Genomic DNA, 17,369 nt, shown 5'->3' on the forward strand with positions numbered 1-17,369 from the left:
TTTAAATTTCAGTGAAAATTTGCGTTAAATTCGCCGGCATTTATTTTACTTAAACAACATAACAAACGATATCTTTGTTTGCCCGCTCGAATTTCATTCCCGCCGATTTGCGTGAACCATTAATCCTCCACGACTCATGGCACGTGTCAAATCTGACATCGATTGTCAATCTAATTATCAATCCGATATTTGCGATAATTGTCCAATTGAACCTTCGCCTTTCTGAAGCTGGCGAAAATCACTCGAATATTTAGTGAAAATTCTTCGTCGAATATTCACCTTCCACATCCTTCACACTTTGATTTTACTCCGTCATTTTTAGTTGTTCGTCAACGGAAAATGGCGAGGACGAGAGAAGAGGAAATTTCGCGAAAATGCAGTGAATCATCGAGGAACTCGTAAAACGGGTAGCTAGCACGGAGGTAGATAAGAGAAGCAGGAAAAAATCGGCAGCAGCCGCGACCAAGACGCAGAGTAGTCGAGCCAAGAGATCACGTCGAACGCGAGACAAGCGGCCGGCGAAGATTTACAGGCGAGGCATCGGGAGATCAAAGTTGAGACTTGGGATGACAGATAGGGGTTACAGGGATGCAGAGCGCGCGAGATACGTCTATTCTGGATTCTGGCAACAATAATGCCCGCCAGGGACAGCGAGTGGATCGAGAGTAACACGCGCGCCGCGTGTTCCCGCAAACAACTAATGACGCGGCCCGTACAAAGGCCGTCCGTTCTAATTTCGTGTTATCCTGCCGGTTGCCTAAAAATATAAGCCCGACGCCTGGGTACGTTCACTTTTTAACGAGGAAGCGGAAAATCTCGCGAGTCGAAGGACGCCGGAAACGGCGGGGCAACATCGCCGCAGACTTTCCTCGGGGTTGACGATACCAGGGTCTCAGACTGGATTCTGCTCGCACCGGGATTCTTGACAGCGATTTACCGGCGAAATAAATCTCATCGACTCGTGTATGTATAATCTGGGATTCGTTAGGAGCTTTATTACGACTTTCCGTTGCTTTCGCTTCTTCTCCGGGAAGATGCGGATCACGTTCCACGAATTTCGCTGGACATTGGGTTCCTTCTTCGTTATGGTACGGAGAAAGGTGTCATTGGACGAGCTCGACGAGAGATATACGAGTCGCAGGTTTCCTTCGGGAGATGAATCTGGTGAAGAATATGGAATTACTGGGGTGGAATCAGTTATGGTGGTTCCTCCTGGTGGTTCCTTAGCGTTTGGATATTTAAGCAGCAAGTCTATCGATTCGATATACACCTCGCTAATTAGACGTAATTATTCACCACGTCACGGTAATCCTCGAGACAAAAAAAAGCAGCTGAAAATTCACGCGTTCTACCGCTGAAAATTATACCGATTCCTCTACTCCAACTTGAGACCGAAAATTCTACCGATTCCTCTACTGTAGCTTGGGACCAAAAATTCTACCGATTCCTCTACTCCAGTTTGGGACTGAAAATTCTACCGATTCCTTTACTCCAGTTTGAAATCGAAAATTCTACCGATTCCTTTACTAAAGTTTGAAATCGAAAATTCTACCAATTTCTTTACTCCATTTTGAAATCGAAAATTCTACCGATTCATTTACTCCAGTTTGGGACCGAAAATTCCACCGATTCCTCTACTCTCAAACTGGAGCAGAAATCCTCGACCCAAAACTGCTAATGAGGATTATCACGATCGAATGCAACATGTGACCCCTCTGCAACGAGACGATCCTCTCAACGTCCATAACCGACGCAGACTTTAAATCTTCACCAACCCCGTAACTATTACCCTCGTCTTTCTCAGCAGTGGGAAGAAATCTGTTTCTCGGAGAGTACATCTCGAGATCGTATAAACACACCTTGAAGGAGGAACAACAACGGGTCTTTGGCTCGTAGCGTTGCGTCACGGCGTTGCATTCCTTCCGGCCGGAAGTCTGGGACAGGGAGTCGCGACGTCTGTGAAGTGGGCCGTGCGAGCCGCGAATCGAGTCGCGATCGGCCCGTGTCGATTTGGGCGCGGTCCTGGCCCCCTCTCCGCCCCCTCGCGACCCACGTTTGCTTTCAGGGTTAACACGGTGGAATATCGGTGCCGCTTATGTAAAATCTTGTACGAGTAACATTGGCATTCTAATAATAAACACGGCAATCAGGCCTGGTCCGCAGCGTAGAACGCGTTCATTACCTGCCCGCGTACACAGCCGCAGTCAGAGAGTAATTTGCGATGCAGAGAAGATCCCGCCGCGTTAGAGGTGCTTACGACCTAAACTAAAAATACGTAGGGGTCCGATCAACGGCCAACTGGGCCAGTGAAGTAACCGTAGCTCAACGTCCCAAATATAGTCCGACATCTGTACATACGGCCGAGGAGTGCCGATAGTTGGCATCCGCGGTCATGTACAACACCAGCGAGAGTATAATAGCGGCTGTCACCACGATTCCCTAATAACGTGCCTATCATCGGCTACCGATTTTTCCTTTCCAATTTCATTTTTTCCATCGGCTAATTTTCATACGCGTCGTTGTTCCCCAGTCACCGATTTGCTTCCTTCGTTCGCTAGAAACTGTCAAACGAAAACTCGCAGAGTCAGTGGCGATCGCGAAGACTCGGCATGGTAGTGGTTTATTTTAGGCGAATTCAGGGTAGCTCGAGTGGTGTTTGGACCAACGTAACTTAGTTTGGGGATGAAAGCGAAGTTTATTCCATTCGGAATACTCCTTCCGATCGATTAAACTCTGTCTAGTATGGAACGCAGGGATCTTAATCTAGCGAATTTTAATCCTAGCAGACGTAATCGCGGTATAATAATGCATAGAGGTAAACTTTCTCCGAGAAAGAAAATGGCTTAATACTAGAACTACCAACCCAATCAGAATGACTGGTCCCAGAATTTTCCTTTTTGCAATCACCGAACACATACACCTGCTTTAAAAATAAAATTGGTATCAACTCGTATTAACCCTTTGCACTCGAGAGGTGACTCTCAGTCACCATTTAATCAGATTCTAAAGATCGACGTTAATTAATATATCAATTGAAAATTACCTAACGATGCGTGGAATGTAGAAGAAAAATAACTCTACGTCTTAATTTGCATACGATTTCTCATTTACCGTTTAAAAAATATCGTCTACTCTATGACAGAAAGTCTTCGAATTACTATTTTTCTGTAACGAAAAAGTCGTCGAGTGCAAAGGGTTAAGAAAGAACTGTAATCAATATATTCACTCGTATTCATCGTACCGCTGAAATTACTATAATCTGTGCACGTTATAGTTAGGTACCCATCGGTAGTTCTAGCGTTAACAGGATTCTGTCACCTGCTCTGAAGATATAATTCGCGTCCTCGAAATTCGAATGTTTAGTCGAAATTTCGAAAATTTCGTAGCTCTTTGGACCGGAATTGGAACGCCGATCCAACGCGAATTTCGCGAAACGTTTCGCGCGGATCGACGTTTCTTTGCCGAGAGCAGCCGAAGTGCGAACTTTTCGCGAGATCTCGTCAGAACGGACCGTTGCCAGGAACTTAATTTTGCGATTTTCGCTAGCAGCGATCCTCGTGCTAGATCGTTGCCAGAAAACCTACACTATCGTACGTCTGCTTTAATTCGACCCACGACGACACGTGCAACGTTTATAAATAAGTGGCACGCGATTGTTTATACGTCGATATTGACTGACGACATCGTGAAAGTGGTCGCGGACCATGATCGTTGGTCTGCATCACGCGTCTTGATGCGTATCGTGACCGAGGCACCAGTGGAAACGTGCCTTTCCCGTGAGACATCGATGGATCGAGCTGGCGACACAACGGAGGAAGGAAGTAGGGTCGACTTTCAAGGAAAATCCGATACAACGTGTACAATTTATATATACAACCATGTTCTGGGGTACCGGTCTCCTTTCGTTCCTTTTTCTCCATTTTTACTGCGAGGTAGGATAGTTTGAAGGACACTGGGCAGCATGGAAGATCAATTCGGGGGAAAGAGGCGACGCAGTGGATCGTTGATTCGATATTATTGAGAAAAAAAAAAAAAATTTCAGCACAAAGGGAAAGATAATAAAAAGATAATAATAACGAGGAAATGAAAATGAAGGCATCGAAGGGATGCCGATAAAAAAGTAATTATCGAAAGGTGACGAAGAACGACTAAAAAACGGTATTAAAATTAACACGATAATGAGCGGCTATTAATTAGACTTAGAATATATCGTAATTTCAACGGGGACTTTTATAACTTTATTCCTTTACTTCTTTGTTGAGGTAAAATTACAAAATATCTTCAGCTTCGTCTCACTTCGAAGAGCGAGGAAACGAGAGTTTTGTAAGAACGTGACGAATTCCGCATGACCAGTACACGCAGCACGGAAAAAGCAAAACATAGGAAGGGAAGAAGAAAGGAACGGAGCCAACGTAACCGCGGTTGGCGAGGTTTCAGAGATTACGTTTATAGAAGAATATTACGTAGGTATGCGGACTCGCTCGCACAGAGATACAAAACGAAAATAAAATTCCCAACGACATAATCGGAACCATAAATCACCTAACCACACCGACCTCTTGCCAATTTTCGCTAAACCCAATCGTCGAACAACTTTTTCTCACACCACGACGCGAGAATCATCCCTGGTGGCTAATGGGGCGAAAGAGACCGCGAAAATGATTCAGGAAGCGAGAGAAATAAAAGAAAAATCGGATAAAAATGGAGGAAAAGGAAGGAGAAAGAAGGGTCACAGTGAAGCTCGCCGTTGCCTGTCATTACACGTGCTTGCGGCTGAACGAAAGCACCGAGTAGCTCTATTTTTACGTCGGGTAAGAAATCTGTCTGCAATCAAACACGTGGCGCCTGGAGAACCCACATCCGCCCTTACCCACGACCGCCTATCATTTTACCCTTTTATCTCTCCACTTACTAACCCTTTAACGACGATTTGGAAGCGTCAAAATACAAATATACGTATCAACGAACGTTTCATACTCGATATTAATAGTAACCCTCGTAGAAAGTAGCGTATCACTTTCTTTTCTATTGCACGATGTAATCTACAACAGACTTTTGCAACGGTCAGTGAAACAATCACGGGTATCGCCAACGTCCTCAGCGTCTGTTCGAGCCACTGAACTGTCAAAGGGTTAATAACATCATCGATGATGGTACCCGTGTTGCGACAAAGAGCGGTAACGAATGGTAACCAAGATTCGTGGGACAAAATTGAAAACGACGCAAAAATGGAAGCTGGCAATCGGCGAGGATGAGCCGCGGGAAACGCACGAAACGATCGCGTGACGAAATGGCAGCGAAATGACAGGTATTGTCCGCGGTCCTAAATTATTCGATGTTCCCTGCGGCCGCTACGGGCGGGAATCTTTGGCAGGTTCCGAGCAACGGCGACGTGGAGGAAACGCAGAAAACTCTCATCTATCATGTCGAAACGTGTTACGTGCGAAAATAGTCGCAAGGATACAGCGAGGTCGGACTTGGCGAGAGAGTGGACGAGATGCCGGCGTCAAGGGTGCGCGCGGATTATCGCGCGTACGCACCACTTGACGCGCCACTGTCGTCCGCCATTATCGCGTTCATTGCTTCGAGCTATGGATACATGCCTTCGTAAATATACGACGATTTCGAGTAAAATCGGAGATCCTAACATCAACGCGCACCTAAATTCGAACCCTTAAAAACGCGAAAATTCCAATTACATTATGATCCACGATCGTGAAAGAGGTAATTTTCGAAAATTGGCGATTCCTGAATTGGGATCCCCGTAATTCCTGAGCGAATGTAAGGATGTTCTTTTTGAAATGAAAGATGCGTTCGAGGGTGACCCGACGTGTAAAGGCTGACCGAAAATATGGCACACGATTTGCTCGCAGGAAGGACATAGTACCTTAAGTGCATGTGCACTTACGTTCGATATAATTTGCCGAATAATACGTTAGTCAGCTGTTATGTTTACGCGGGAAGTTTACGAGATTTTTAGTAATGATTGTTATTAATATAGACTATCAAGATTCCCCAACGATTCTCGACAAAGAGCGTTCACTTTCGGGTCCACTGTATTTTTAACCGAGAGGTGTAACTCTCGTTACCAAACGCGTTTTAATTTATCGATAGTTTTTGCAAAACGATCAAGACAGGGAACGCGAATCGTATAAAATATTTATCCCATTAAATCTTACTCCTATTTGTTTTCTTTCCGCCATTTTTCATTTTTACCGACTATACGGGAAACGATCCGCGAGCTTCGCGGTTGGTCCTGCGAGTAACGTTCTCGTGTCGAGACCGAAACTATTCATAGAAAATTATGGAAGTATTTATAAATAGCGAGCAGTAGCACAACCGCGATATAAAACGTTCATTGTTAATATCCGATTCAACGCAGTGTCTAATCACTGCCACGAAACGAAACAACTGTGGCTCCACGTAGAGAGAATCACGTGGGACGAATTTCCAAACGGAGCTTATCTTAACGATTTTCCTCCACTCACCTTTGAATTTGTGGCATCGCTTCGTGGTCCATTCCGTGCGAAAGATGTTAAGGATAAGATTGTAGGAACTGGTCAAATGTATTCAGGAATGCGAATGATTTTCATTTTTCGGAGGTGCAGCAGCAGTGGGATGTAGTTAGGTGAAATCATTACGGTGTTAAGTATTCTGAAATAATAAAATTTTGATTAAATAAAATAAAAATGAAATCTTTATTAGAACTTAGAGATAGTTATAACGCGTTATATTTGAGAAGTTACATATTTTCGAAAGACAGACTCGATACGTTTGAAAATTCTTCTGAAAATAAGAATATTCATTGACGGTTCGAACGGAGCAGAATCTGTTTGAATAAGACGAATATGCTCGGGAGTATTTATAATTCTATGCTTCTGTTAAAACGTTGGATTATTTTTGCGTGCCTTGAATGATGAAGAAAGACGTAACGTCTGCCATTCTAAGATAGACAACGCGAGGGAAAGTGTCTAATGCGATATTCGGTACTTAGCGCTAATAAAATCCGTATTCCGACGTGACGTATTCGCTTCTCGTTAGAATTTAAACCGAAACACGCGCATGCGTATAACAGATGAAACGCATATGGAATCGATCGACTTTGGTCTCGCGAGAAAAATCGTAAATTCGTATTTTAATTGGTTATCGGGTAAAAATTCGCGTTCCGAAGGGAAACGTCATCTCGATAGTCGTTGACGTGTGATTTTTCTCTCTAAAGAAATCGTGACGTCACGATATATCCTTGAAAGAGGTGCTGTAATGGCCGGTCAAGCCTACGCTCTAGGCCAGGGGCTAGGCTAGGCTATTTCCGCTATTCAGCTTATGGACAAAAATAGTCCTAGAGAGCTTTCGAACAAGAAGCCGCTGGGACCTCTGCTACCCCTCCTTGGGAGAAATGATTTTCGTACTTCCGTGACTTCGGTGCAACTTCAACCCTATCCCATCGTTAATTTCCTTTATGTATGCGAATTTCCAGAAAAGAACCTTTTTCGTTCTCCACGAGCTTGCACTCGTTGTTTCCTTCCTTTTAAACTCGTGATCTTTGTATCGAAGATCAACAGGCAAGAAGCGTATTCCCGATGCATCGTGAACGGATGCTCGTTGCGATCTTTTCCCCTCTGCAGTTCTCTATGACTAATCTTATCCATGTCATGCGTCACGTTTAACGACCCATAAATTCGCAACCCGATGATCAAGAAAGACAAGATTCTTGGCGGTGGTTAAATCTGTATCGATGTTACTCGGATTTCCTTCTCAACTCTGTTCTTTCCTTTATTTTTCTTTCTCTCTCGACTTTCATAATCTCCCTTAGATCTTGGAGAAACGAACGAGCCCTGGACTGGTTCCGTGGCAAAGAAACAAACGATCTTCGTGGTTGAAATCGCGACATAATTACGCTCGTGTGATTGTAGGCGCGTTTACCATTATTTAGGTAATTGGTGCAAGCAATTAATCTCGCCGCACCCACGTAATCGCGTTACTCTCTGTCAGCGCATGCGCGCGTTTCTCCCCGTTGAAAACGGCTATTTCCACTATCGGCGACGCGCGACAGGTGCTCGGTCCATGCCAAAGCAAAAGCGCAGCCTGGCCCACCGTGCTCGTGAAACACTACAATTCTTGGCTGCACGGATTTCGAAACCGTGAGACCAGAACGCCGACGTGGGTATTTTCAATCGTCTCTTCTTTTTGCTGGCAGTCCGTTCAACAGTCCGACCGACTCGCCTCTAGTCCTGGCCGGACCGATAGGTGAAGGCGATCGAATCGAGTCACCTCTCGACGTATTTTTGGGCAGCCACGTGATACCGTTCTCCACGCTCTGCGCGGCTGACAAAGTAGTCCGAACGATCGAATTTGCCTCTAAGCTCTCGTTAATTAAGGCTCTTTGCGAATTACAAGTTCCCAAGCCTCGATAATCCCGAGATCTATGGACTAGCTGGATTTAGGGATTCGGCGAGGTCAAGAATCGAGGAGATTTAACGTTCGCGCGATGTAGAACGAGGATAGATCGATCTTATAATCGTGGAATAGATTTCACATTCGCTAGTTACCTACTGTGCCAATAATACGTAAATTGCGTTAGATTTGGAAGAGGGTATCGGTTTATTGGAAGTTAGCAGGTATATGGAGGGGAGTGTACACGCTATAGCCTCTATGAAATCAGCCGGCCATCCAAGGTTACCGAACGGTCCATCCCCACCACGCGATTTACGATACCCCCACCCTTTAGCTAACTTGTCCACTTCAAAAAATATACGCATAGAGGGAGAGAATTGCTTTAACGACCGATTAAACGGGTATCAGAGGAGAGTGACAGCCAGTAATTAACTTGGATGAGCAAGAAATGTCGAAGGAACAATAGTCTAAGGTGGTTCTAGGCTGGCGATATAAATGGTACTCGATGGAAGGAGAAAATAGCGAATTTGGTTAACCCAGTTCCATAGACCTCGTTCCTGGCGCTCGCGACCTTTACATCTGTCGTTGGTTCAAACCGAACCCAGAGCGACAGAGAGTGGGATCCACCTCGAGATCTGTTCCACCTGCCACCGGACACCAGTGTGACCAGGCTGACCGTCCGGCAGCACGCCCACACAAATTGCTACTGCGTTATTTCGAGTGTTTTAGCCTTGGGTGGCGGCCAGAGAAAACTTTTGAAATATCGGGGAACGTTTGGCCTCTTCCTCGGCTATCAGGGTTTCGAGATAAGTACAAAGTAGCACAAAGTGGTTCGCGAGTAACTGCAACGAGTTCGCGGCGAGATCACCGTTTCTTTTCGCAGCACCATTGTCTCGTACCGTAGTTCGTCATCGTTCGTGGCTGGGAAATCTATGATAATATAAATGCGTGTCGGTATAGTCACTTTGTCGACGGTTTTACTAAAACATCTAGGTTGTCACTCTTTTAACGAGCTTTTAAAATCGAACATTGTTTCACGCTGAGGATCGAAGTCGTTGTTCTAGAGCGTGGCTGTCGAACCGTTTGCCAAGAACGCATTGAAATTTACGATACAACTCGTCACGTGTCGTTTATCCCTTGTTTCCGTTTAACGCTGCAATCGTGGCATTCGCGAGAGCCCTTAACAAACTACGTGTAACTCGAGTTCTCTCGAATGACTTAGACGACTAAGGATGTCATCGACAGCTCCTGCCGGATACAACGCAATCGCAGTATTGACAATGTTTTCCCTCTTTCTTTCTCGAGTATATGAAATGTATTCGACCTTAAAGCATGCTTTACATAGCAAAGTGTTAGAGTTACGCTGTACTTGACAAAACATGTCAGAGTACGAGAAAGCTCGAGAAAGGAACTTTCCAAATGCTGCGCCCAGCGTTGTTTGGCAGCGATTGACGGAGACGCGATCGATGAAAGGTAAAGAGCTTTCTATGGACATGTCTCTGTGTGTACGCGTAAGAGAAAAAGAGAAAGTATGATAGAAGAATGGTCGAATCGTCGCAGATGTAGGAATAATCGGATTTTTACAAGTGCATAGAGCTTTGGCACAACGGTTGATAGCTTCCTTGACGAAAACGGGCTCTGGCCCGGAACGCCGACAAACCAGAACGAGAAATAATAATAACAGCTCACGCAAAGATTCCACTCGCGATTTCGATCTAACATTTAAATAGATTTTGCTGCTGGTGTTCGTGAACGAACGCGAGAAAGGAAGACAGAGACACAGGCACTCCTTCTGGGCTGGCTAGCACGCCGGAAATCAAACCGAAGCTTGCGTTACTTTCTCGACATTTTCATTCTTCTTTTACCTCTGCTTTCTCGTGCACTGTTAGTCCGTAAGATAATCGTGTCGGAGGAAGTTTATCCAAGCTTGTCGACTGAGGAATGTATCTCTTTAGAGAACATCGTCTTCCTTGGACGCTGCGCTGTTTCTACGACGAACTTCATTCTCAATAGATAGTTTCAGTTAGTATAATCTTGCATGGCACTGTATTCCTCCAAGTGCAAGAAGTAAAAATAAAGGAACATCGCCAAACGAGTAAACAATAAACTACACGGTTATTTTATTTAAAAAATTCTAACGAGAGATATTGTCTCGTAAGTTGAAAATAAATCAATTTTCGTTCCATTTATAATAAATAAAATAATATACCACTGTGAAATGCGACGAACTTGGAACTGAATTCTTAATCTGTGATCTGGATTCGCTTGCTGCACATTCATACGCAAATGAATTTTATATCCGAACAAACGTTTCCCAATTGTTATAAAACAATTTGATTTACGATTTACGGAATATATCAATTTTATAGCACACGTTACTGTTATTGCAAATAACGGATTACCTTTGCTGGTCACAATTTACACGATTGCAGTGACGTCGCTAACATTACCAATTGCGTAACAGCTCGATATTGCTCGATTTGTTCCACTTTTACAGGCATTTTCTTAGCGTCCAGGTGAAAATACTCGCAAACATAATGATCCCGCTCCTGCAATTAGAAAGAATTAGTTCCTAACAATCCAGCATAAACAAACTAAGTTCATCGACAACTCCAAATCAAATTTCATCGAATTCGTTCGACTCTTAGGCGAAAGCTAAACGTGCAGAAAGTGAAAGAAGAAGAAAATACATTTAAGAGGAATGGAAAAAAGTTACGCAACTTGGAAAGTCTAAGAAACTTAATGATCGTTGGTAATGTCATCTTACTCTCGATAAAAGAAAGTCAATTTACAGGAAAAACGAGGACTTTGTAATTAAGCGGTAGCATTATGCTACTGATGCATAATTGATAAATCGATCATTACGTAATTACGAAATTACGTATTTTCGTTTCGAAATACTCTCGATAAATATGAAAGAGAAGAGGATAGAACGAAATTCGAGGATTTTATCGTTTCAGCATTGGGTAACGGAACGATGGGTGTCGCGAGAGCCTAGCTTCGCAACAATTGGCACCGTGATCACCACTTATGCATCTACGGCAATCTTCGTGCTAATTAGAGATTCTGTGGCCGCACACAGACCTGTGGAAGGACCATTAATTTGTTTGACGTAACGCGGACAGCCTCGTTCAAGCTGAAAACACGACGATCGAATCTAGGGCTCACCGGTGCGAGACCGAATTTTCATCTCGATCGTGTCACAACTCTGCAGAACCTTGCCGAATTAGTGCAATCCCAAAAATGGCCACGAACGACAGCAAATCAGCCGTTAAACGTCATGTTCTAGGACAGATCCGTAGATACTTGCTTCTTTCTCTCTCACAGGATGAATAACCACCTTATTAATTACTGAATCTGCATAAACCACTTTCACTCGTAATTCGTACTGTTACTGAAATTTAAGCCGTGTATTTCAAAAGCTTACTACTTCCCTCGATGTAAAATACGTTTGTAGAAACCTATACTCCAATAATTAACTCTTTGCACTCGAGAAGTGACTCTCAGTCGCCATTTAATCAGATTCTAAAGATCGACGTTAATTAATATATCAAATTTAAAATTACCTAACGATGTGTGGAATGTCGAAGAAAAATAATTCTATGTCTTAGTTTGCATATGATTTCTCGTTTACCATTTTAAAAATATCGTCGACTCTATGACAGAAAGTCTTCGAATTACTATTTTTCTGTAACGAAAAAGTCGTCGAGTGCAAAGGGTTAAATACCCCATATCCTAACTATATCGGTAAGCATATAAAACATGGGAAATTTGTTAAACATACCATAAACAGATGGTGGTGAATTTCGCGTGTCTTATGCGGCTATACCTTGTCACCTGGAATTCCTTGCTGTTCTTGAAGTGCTGCAGTATGTGCAACGCGCTGCAACAGAATTTTTCAAGCGACCACGATTTATAACACATTAATAATACATGGGTAAAAATAATTTCGTATCGATTACGTTGAGCAACCTGGTCTGCTCGACGCACGTTAAAAGACAAGCATGAGAATTAATAACATTAATAAAATTAACGAATAAACATCGACAATCTGGAACCAATCTCTACCTTATTTAATCATTATCCTCCTATTGCCATCGATTTAACAATTATTCCATACCAACGTCCGTGTACTATCCATCGAACGAATCACGCTTTGACAAATGTCCGTGGGAACATGTTTCCAAGGATTTATAAAGTTTCGCGAGAAACGAGAGTCAATAACGAGACGTTCGAAGACAAAGATTCAACGAGTTTCATATTCGCGAAATAAAATGCTCGGTAATAAAATAATAAAATACACGGATATTATGTAGCATAAATAACGTAATGCAGATACATAAAACTCAGTCGTAATGATTTATAATTTGCCGGAGCAATTCTTCTCGAAACTCGGCGAAGAAATAAGCAGGATCATCGAGAATTACGCGAGCAAAATTACTCGACGTAATGGATGTAATGGGTCATTTAAATCAAATAATTTGATACACGTGCCGATAGAAAAGTTGCTCGGCAAAATGATACACAGACATATGGAACCTCTTGGAAGACTGCCAGAGGCGAGGAAAATCTGACGCTTATAATATATGAACGCGTGGTGCGAGCCGTGAGTGAATTGTACCGGACGCTTAACGCTTCGAAAGAAAATGCATCGGGCTCGTGAAAATGCATACTTGATAGCGGGGTACCAGATAATTCATTTCCATCTAATTCGGGCACGGCGAAGTCAGCTGATTCGCGAGCATCCCCGATCCACGTGACGAGTTTTGCGGATTGAACGGTCCTGTTTCGTGTTCTTGCTCCAAGTTATCGTTTCCCAGCATTTTAGCATCGTCGTTTCTCAAACGTGCAAGAAGAGTTGGTACCTTTAGGTTGTATAAACGAATCAGAAAAATAAAGACAGAAAGAAAGGAAAAATGTAGCATACATGGAAAGAGGTAAGCCATAATTTTGTTACACGACTAAACACTTTTCTTTTCAATTTCGTATTTTATATTAGTATACATTTGTAATTTTAATGTAATTTTCGTTTCTAAATCTGATCTAAATCTTTCTCGGTGGGGTGTTTTCTGTTCATTGATGATTGAGAGTTCGTCGAATGATCTACTTTCTATCGAGGCAACCAGAATACTACAACGTCTGCTCAGCTGCAAAGAATTCTGCAGAGAATCGCGATCAAGTGGTAAATGAAACAATAAACGCTACGACGGGGTTGAAATTTACGGTATAAAACGATAGGACGCAGTGATTTTCCGACAGAGATATACATTTATATGTGTAAGTAGTCGTTGTTTCAATAGCATGGCAAATGGAAAGTAAACGCGCTTTTAATGGATTTGTCTAAGATGATATCGGCGCTGACGATGGTTTGTGGTTTCAAGCTGTCTGAATTAAGAAAACGCGATCGATCGGTCATTCGAGCCGACCGAAGAAATAAACCACAAGGAAGAGTTGCTACCGCCAGTTGGAACGACTCGATACTCGCATAAAATAAGATTCATCGACCACGTTGTGATATTGACTACTTGTCAACCATTACATCCTATCTAAGATAAAGATTCTCGATTAAGTGATTAATGATATAAAACAGTGAATGTGATATTTATTATGATGCATATAGTGAAATATGAGGTGTCTAACGAATTAGTCGTGTGAAATTGAATTTGTATAATTAACGCCAGTCTCGTGAATTAATCAGGAAAGCATAATGCGTACCAAATTATCGTACATGTAAGATCATCAACGAGTTCGGTACGATCTTCAAGGGATCTTAGGTCGTTCACCTTTTCCGCTGATATTTATAGTTTTCTTGTCGATGCTCTACTGACAAAACGTACGATTATGATTAATCTGTTTCATGGTAATACTATATCGGTCTAGTTACGTTTCGAAAGAAAAAAAAAAAAAAAGAAAAAGAAATTCAATGCATTTATCGTTACATATTTGAGGCGTGAAGCAAACGTTTTTTGCCTGTTACTTCTTCGACGAGAAGAACTGCATAGAATCTATACGTGTAAGATCTCACGAGACAATACGTGGCTAAAATATCAAGAGTGGATTAACTAGGACAAATTTTGGCAAAACGAAAATGCAGTTACGTCATATAAAATCACGTGCATCGATATCACACTTTGTAAGTGCAATGATGAGTATACGCGGTTGCCCTTGGATAAGATCCAAAATAGTTCCGGCACCTTACTTCGAAGCAGCTTCATACTAAAATACCAACTGCGTACTTAATACCTAATTATATTTGCTTGATGCGTGAGGTAACATATAACGGAAAAATAAAGGACACCGAAAAATCTTCCTACCTTTCTCTATATTTCTAATGATGGCTGGAAATCGCGATATGTTACTTCTCTTTTCAGATTCACCGTATTTGCCCTTTTCCTTTAATCTCGCTTCATTGTTTTGCTAACCCGAATACCGCGATGTGCAAAACATAAAATACGAGTTTCTGCGAGCCTGTCTTGTGTCAACTTGACGGCCAACCGTGAGGATATTTATGCTGGACGACAACGAAGTTTAAATTTATTTCAGGCTAAATGAGCCGATTGCCCAAAAGTATTTAAGTACGAGTACTATTATTTGCGGATTATCAAATGCATCAATTGCTTTATTACTAATTCCGATGAACGATCGAAATAGAATGTTTTATTACATATTAATTTTCAGTCTATCATCTTGAAGAGACCTTTTTTGAAAAATATTTTTACTTTATGTAATAATAGAAAGTAGAATTGACAAGGATAATGTTTACACTAACCTTCTGTGGGTTCCAACAGCCACCAAAACGCGTCCCTGGGCCAAAGGCATTATGTCCACCACACCGAAAGATGAAAATTGGTTCATTAACTAGGAAAGAAATTAATAATCGATAAAACGATTTTAACGATGCAATTTTGTACTTTTAAAATGCAATTTCGTGTTTAAGAATACCTGCTTGATATCTATAGAAGTTGACTTTGATGTTATGTGAAGCCATTCTGGTCTTGATGAGATTGGATCCGCACCATCTAATTTCTAAAACATTCTTAGTAGAATTAAAATATTATCTTATGCGTATTAAAGGTACCAGATTCTTCTCACCATATACATTTCATTGCCTTTTGTTATGTGCACAGAATTTTCAAAACCTTTTATACTATTAATTAATTCAGAATGTGTCACTCCTCTTTCTTCTGTACCTCTGAAAATAACAAATATCGTTCATAGCTGCTTAAAAAATAATTTGGGTAAGTTATTTCTAAGTTTTGGTTAACTTCAATAATTGTTTGATAAATAAAAAATTATAAATCATAATACATTATAATGCATTAAACATACATTCCGAATTTTTGTATACAAAATAAATGGGCCATTTTTATGAATATATATCCAGCAATATAAGCATCCCATCCAGCATTATGATATTTGTTATCTAAATTAAAATTTGGAATGGGAAAAGAATTTTTATATGATACAATACAGTTTAATGAAACATAAGAGAAACTTACGTGGTAATTCTTTGTTGATTTTAATTTTTGGTGAATTGTATGATAAAGTTTGTCCTTTGCTGGTAAAGTATTCATACAATGTACTAAGTGAACTTATTTTCCAGTTTACTTGAAAGAAAAATGTATCTACATATATCTATACAACTTTAGCATTATTTATATGTTGCACGTTTCTTGTTATTGATATTATTTACCTTCCTTCTTATGAAATAAGTTTCGTAATTCACCACTTAAAAATTTGGTATCATATATGTGTGGAAATAATATATGCATATTACTTTTGAACTTATCGTATGAATCTGAAATATATATTTTACACATTTTTAACAAAATTTAAATTACACCATTTAATAAATTTTATATGAAATGATAAAATGTACTTATTATATACCTGGTAGTGGTTTATAGAATTGTTGATGTATGAACATTAAATCCAAAAGTATATTATGCCCTATTATTGTTTTCTTAGAAGAGGATAAAAGTTTAAATACTTTTGAAAATCCTATGTAAGAATTTAACAATTCTTCCTCTAAGTTACTTTCCATTTGTTCACATGTAATATTTGACTTTTTCATGACATTGATCTGAAAAATAAATAGCTCCATATATTGCTCTAACATCGATATAAAAATAATAAATACAACATACTTACTGACATATGGTCTGATAAAGTCCAAAGATTATTATATTTATTCCTTATATATTTATGTACTATATATTGTAAAATAGGACTATCAACTTGAAGCTTTAATGTCGTTTGCTCTGACTTGCTACTGAGCCACTCAGAAATTTTGCTTATACAATCTTTGAAAATAATGTCTTCCTCGTGTGATAAATATTCTAAATTAAATATTACATCATTTTGTACCAAATACCTTAATGATTTCTCGTCTATTTCATCCAGATAAGATATACCTTCGTTTACTAACTACAAAATACATAAAATTTTTAATATATACTTACTAGGAATAAGCTAAAAAATTTACTTAAACAAACATAAACATATTTTATTACAACTATATTTTTACAACGTACTTTATCAAATTCAAAACCATATTTACGCAGAAATTCTAATGCTGATACTTGACATGAGAATTGTCTATTTTTGTAGGGGAAAGACTTTGGAAACAAATAAAAATTAAAACATTGTGCTGTATATGTATTTTCAGAGATATTGTGCCGAAAAACTGTAATGCCAAATTGTGCTATTATGAATTGTTGAATGTTTTTCTTCAACATTTTATAACGATCAGCAAGTGTATCAAAAAGACTGAAATAAAAGTAACATTAGTAACAAAAATAAAATAATATTTACGATAACTCTTCGCATCTGAATGAACCTAACCTATATTTCACATCTTCTCTTGAATATATACCCGTAAATTCAGCATCTATGGCGATAAAAGTTGCATTTCTTATATCAGTTTCTAATCGTGGGTATAAGGTTTTAAAATTTTTATCCAAAACTTCATTCAT

General features: G+C 40.5%; 1 protein-coding gene across 1 annotated transcript; it reads right to left on the reverse strand.

Annotated features, from left to right (window-relative positions):
* Window positions 1–10,742: 10,742 nt before the first annotated feature.
* Window positions 10,743–17,369, reverse strand: LOC108552284 (poly(A)-specific ribonuclease PARN-like domain-containing protein 1). The gene is made up of 12 exons (XM_017906751.1): window positions 17,239–17,369; window positions 16,925–17,163; window positions 16,546–16,817; window positions 16,285–16,477; window positions 16,088–16,192; window positions 15,894–16,001; window positions 15,724–15,817; window positions 15,487–15,586; window positions 15,337–15,420; window positions 15,164–15,252; window positions 12,179–12,277; window positions 10,743–10,943 (listed from the first exon to the last, which is right to left on the reverse strand). Exons 1-12 carry the CDS (start codon window positions 17,367–17,369, stop codon window positions 10,886–10,888), a joined length of 1,572 nt encoding a protein of 523 aa, XP_017762240.1. The 3' UTR covers window positions 10,743–10,885.

Source organism: Eufriesea mexicana, unplaced genomic scaffold (genome assembly GCF_001483705.2).
Source record: "Eufriesea mexicana isolate 0111107269 unplaced genomic scaffold, ASM148370v2 scaffold4744748729, whole genome shotgun sequence".
NCBI lineage: Eukaryota > Metazoa > Arthropoda > Insecta > Hymenoptera > Apidae > Eufriesea > Eufriesea mexicana.